Source organism: Brienomyrus brachyistius, chromosome 8, assembly GCF_023856365.1.
Source record: "Brienomyrus brachyistius isolate T26 chromosome 8, BBRACH_0.4, whole genome shotgun sequence".
NCBI classification, from domain to species: Eukaryota; Metazoa; Chordata; class Actinopteri; order Osteoglossiformes; family Mormyridae; genus Brienomyrus; species Brienomyrus brachyistius.
The window spans coordinates 27,398,592-27,403,344 of record NC_064540.1 but is presented as its reverse complement, the minus strand read 5'-3'; the positions used below and the strand labels follow the sequence as shown (position 1 = coordinate 27,403,344).

At 45.7% G+C, this 4,753-nt stretch overlaps 1 protein-coding gene across 1 annotated transcript; it reads right to left on the bottom strand.

Annotated features, from left to right (window-relative positions):
• Positions 1-437: 437 nt before the first annotated feature.
• On the bottom strand, positions 438-4,515 carry LOC125747379 (PAK4-inhibitor inka2-like). Its single transcript, XM_049022582.1, has 3 exons — positions 4,351-4,515; positions 4,201-4,245; positions 438-1,469 (listed from the first exon to the last, which is right to left on the bottom strand). The coding sequence occupies exons 2-3, from the start codon at positions 4,201-4,203 to the stop codon at positions 540-542; spliced, it is 933 nt and encodes a 310-aa protein (XP_048878539.1). The 5' UTR covers positions 4,204-4,245; positions 4,351-4,515; the 3' UTR covers positions 438-539.
• Between the last annotated feature and the right edge of the window lie 238 nt (positions 4,516-4,753).

Below are 4,753 nucleotides of genomic sequence, written 5' to 3'. Positions count from 1 at the left end.
TATCCTTGCTCTTACGCACCATTCTGCATGTATCGAGTCCCTGGAAATATGACGTCCATCAGAATGTGGCCAGGGGCCACACAGCACCCATAGGCCACTGTGCAGCCAGGGGCTACAATACCCCTGGGATACCCTACATAGCCAGGGGCCACACTGCACACTGGGGCCACTCAGCACCCATGAGCCACTATGCACACAGGGGCCACTATGCAGCCAGGGGCCACACTGCACCCAGGATTCACACAGTATAACTGAACGCGGATAGTATAACTAAAACTGAAAACAGGAGGTGATTTCACAGTGTCACTCGAATTTTTTTATGACCCGGTGTTGCTTGTTAACCTATAAAGAGCCACATTTGACAAGCTGCCAAAGATAATGTAAGCAATGAGATGTGGAAAACCACACAGCTATAATTCAGGAAAATGCCATCAGCATTGAATATTGATAGTTTTATTTAAAACATTTTATTAGTGTAAATATAACATTATTAGGAAAAACTACAGTCAGTTCTGAGCAGTGTGTTGACTGGGCGCCAGTCAGATGTATCCGATGATGTCGTTACAGATGATTGGTTGCCGGCTGCCTGTTTTCATCAGGGCTGCAAACTGGAAAAACTCAGTGCCCAGCTGGTTTAAGCCTGTGTGTGACTTGTGAAAAAACGGAGCTTGGGGCTGAAGACCGACAGGGAAGGAGAGTCTCTTTGGTGGGTCCGCAGTCCTGCCTCCCCGTGAAAGGTCCCCGAGTTTCCCCCAACCCTCCACGTTCTTTGACATTCCTGCTAACTTCCGTCGCATGTGACCCAGCCAGCCCTTGGCCAGCCTCTTCCCGGGATTGGGCCTCAGTTCTGTGGGTTCAGGATTTTCTGGCAAGTCCATCCAGTTCTCTATGAGGTCCGCGAAGCTGTTGTCACCCAGAACGAGCGGCTGTCTGTTCCGACCGCGGGTCAGGAGAGAATTTGTCCAATCCTCTGGATCATGAGCCTCAAACGAGGTCCAGTGCTCCAAACATGCATCCGAGGTGGATTTGGGCCGCACACGTCCGCTGGGGGCCCGGTTGGTGCGCAGGCAGGCTGAGGAGGACACACGTACATTACGTGTGCGACGCAGCACCACCGGGTCATCCTGCCACGATGCCTCAGAGTATCCGGAATCAAACTCCAGGCTCTTCTCACTGCTGGGCGAGGCCAGCCTCAGCTGGCTGCCTCCATTCCCACTCTCCTCCTCTTCCTCCTCCACTGGGCTGGCTAGGCAGCAGGCCGAGTCATAGGTGCTGGCCTCACTGGCCTCTGACACACGCAGGCGGGCCTGCAGCTCCCGCTGTAGCTTCCTCTGTTGGCGGTTGAGCACAACCGACGAGAGGGGGGTGTGGGGTGGGCAGACCCTCCTCATCTGCTTCAAGTCCTGCAAAGACCTCATCATGCATGCCATCTGCTGCTGGAAGCAGTCCCCAGAGTCCCGCAGGCACAGCTGTGGGGGGAGAGAGGAAGACAGTGAGACACAGGCGGACACACACTGTTCGTCTCAGGGGCTGCGAGCTCACGTTACCTGGAGTCCCTGCCTTGGCTGTGTGACTTATTCAAGCGGACGACTTGGCACAGCGTGCACAGCTGAGCATATCTCTGTGTTTATAGAACAAACCTGGATGTACGGCAGATCATATACGATGGAAGATTTTGCCGCCAATTCCTGCCTCTCGCCAGCTGTTCGAATGAGCTCTGAGACAGGCCCGGGCTTGCAGGGAGGTTAAGAGTTTCGATTGTGTGCTGAACTAACGTGCCTCTTTCCTCATTTCTCAGTCACTTTGCTGCAACGTCCCGTTGCTGAGACCTGATTTACCAGCCAGACGTCTCCGCTGCATTGTGATGAACACTCATTTTAAAATCCCACACCTACTTTGCATTTCACTCAAAACAAATTCCCACGCCCACTATAAACCCATGTCCAATCCCAATTGTGAAACATGCAGCTACAGTTTTGTAATAAAAAAATGACACATACTAATGACAAGATTGCATACTGTTTCTATGCAATCTTTTACAATCTAAAGTACTTTTTAGCTCATTTGAAAGCGTTAAAATGCTACGATTAACACGCAGTGGCACTTTTAAAAGAGGGTAGAGGTGTCGGGGACATTAAGAGGAGAAGTCACTTGCAGCGCCTCCACACGCGGGAAGCGCTTCTGATTGGTCCAAAGTCTCCCGCGGGGAAGTGAAAGCGCACTCAAAAACAAATAAGACCCTGGTATGAATCATCCTTGCACTGGTGAATCGGTGGTGTAGTAGTGGGCGTAACCCCCATTAAACATGGATTTACCGTATACCCATCTAGAAATTGTCAGAAATCCGTATCAGTCTGAGTTATGAACGTGTATGCGATTATGCGGTATAAGAGGGGTGTCCAATCTTATCCGCAAAGGGCCGGTGTGTGGCGGGTTTTCGTTGCAGCTCCCTAATTAGATTACTAATTAGAGGACTAATTGGTTGAAGAGTCTTCACGCCTGGGCGTGAACAGCTGACCTAAAGGTTATCATAAAAACCTGCATTCACACTGGCCTTTTGCCGATACCCCTGCGGTATAACAATATACCCATCTATGAAGACAACGCTACAGGACTCGCTAAATACTTCATTTTACCTTATAAAACACTATACATGTTTCCAAATGGTTTGGGAATACGGCAAAATTACTCAGGGCTGCCAACTGTCACGCATCTCGCGTGACACGCTTTCAGATTCATGCTCACGCGAGAAATCTTGCAAATCTATATTATTCCATTATAAAACTAAAATTAGCTAGGCTACATCAACGCGTTGGGGTAGTTTGTAAACCCTACAGACTACTTGTAATAACTGCATGTGTGTGCAGTCTCGAACCGAACATCTCACGTCAGCCAGCTGACCAGTTACCAACCCCGATTGCTAAAAATCTGGCTGTACCTTTAGAAAAAGAATTTGAGAGAATTCTGTTTGACTATGTTGTATTGATTTATTGCTCCACTTTTGAAGAGAATTTGATCACTTCAATGCAATGTTTAAAAACGATCTGTACAACCGAACTGATCTGATAATAGCATTTAAAAAAGTGAGCTTGGTCAAAGCTGTAAAAAGTGTAATGCACGATTCCCCACAGCTGTTCCCCACTCCCTGTCACCACGACCCTCAGTCCTTGTGCACAATTCGACCCTGAACCGCAAAGTGATTCTACTGAGAAATCAGCCGAGAAGCCGAAGACAAACAACAACATCTTACTAAACGACTTGATTACGCAAAACTCATAGACAGGTTTAATCAATTGGGAAATTATCATGCTTTCGGTTTTTGTACAGAAACCGCGTGTGGGTGGAATATTAGTTTCCAATTGCTAAATGGCCGATCAACAACCCCGATTCAAGTGGGGTTTATCGTCCAGTTACACAAAATACTAAACGCGTTTAAAGCAAACTCATAAAAACGCGCTTTTATAGAGACGTAAAATTATTTACGCTATTCCCATGAACACATTTCCTGCCATATCCATCTCTTAATATTCCAGTTATGTCTGCCTTTCTGCGTATGCCTTGTTTTGCAGTGAAAATAGCTATACATTATTCATCAACCCGTTGAGATATAAAACCTCTGACAAGGGTATTCCTGAAAAAGTAAATTAGTTTGGCGCTAGTGCTGTGCGCTATCTTATGCATGTGGCACCATGTGCAGAGGACATGCCAAATGCAATTATCTTTCTCTATTTACCAACATCCTAAAAGATATAAAACGTAGTACAACAGTTCATAACCAGTGCGCAGTGTCTATTTAAAAACTGAAGCCCCAAAGTGAATCTAAGAAGACAAGTTTACCCAAAGAAGTTAACCACACTAATAAGAGACTGCGAGATGCAGATCATATTGCAATTTGACGGTAAGACATTTAAATATCTACAGCTCCCTGTTAGAATACAGATTAGAAATCAAATGCAATAGAGGCGTGGATACGACAGTCAATTTACAGTGCTTTTCAGTACTTTAATAAACGCTTTTATACTTGTTTTTGTGCCGATTTATATTAATGTGCTTTATCAATTCCCATATATTTTGTATGCAGTCCATGCACGTTGGTGTGCAGTTAGAGCAAGTAAATGACATTTCCTCTACGATTTGCAACCTTTCTCATTAATATAAAACCAATTTAAAGATTTAATGATGTTATTTAAAATAATTTACCATTCGGCTTCCACGCTAGTCCACAGTTAAATCCAGTGTCTTTTCCTAAAAGAAAAATAACGACATCATCAATCAGTCCGATGCTCTGCATGTAATTTTACCGTATGTTATACACTTTGAAATTATATTCGCAATTGCATTAGTACTTACATTTATTCTGAAAGCGGTTATGGGCAGAAAGCGCCCATCCAGTTATGAGGCGTCTACGGGATCACTGGACCCGCTGACCAGGTCTTGATTTCCTTTCTCTCCTAATCTTGATGTCAAGACTCTCCAGAAATCTGTCTCCAGCGGTTTTGTCTGCCCCTATGTTGCCTGTAGGGCGCAAGTCAGAGAGGCAACCCACGGGAGGGGCCTGAAATCTGAGCTACCGTCCCGTCAGAGACTCCCCGGATACACTATAGCCTAAAGCATTACTAGCAAAAGAAAAGACGCTCGTCAGAGCCAAAAACAGTTAAGCATTATTACTGGACAAAACGTTTAAGTTCAAACAACGACAAATAATTAACTTCTGTCAAACGATTGTGTTCACATGACCCAAGAAACTACATGT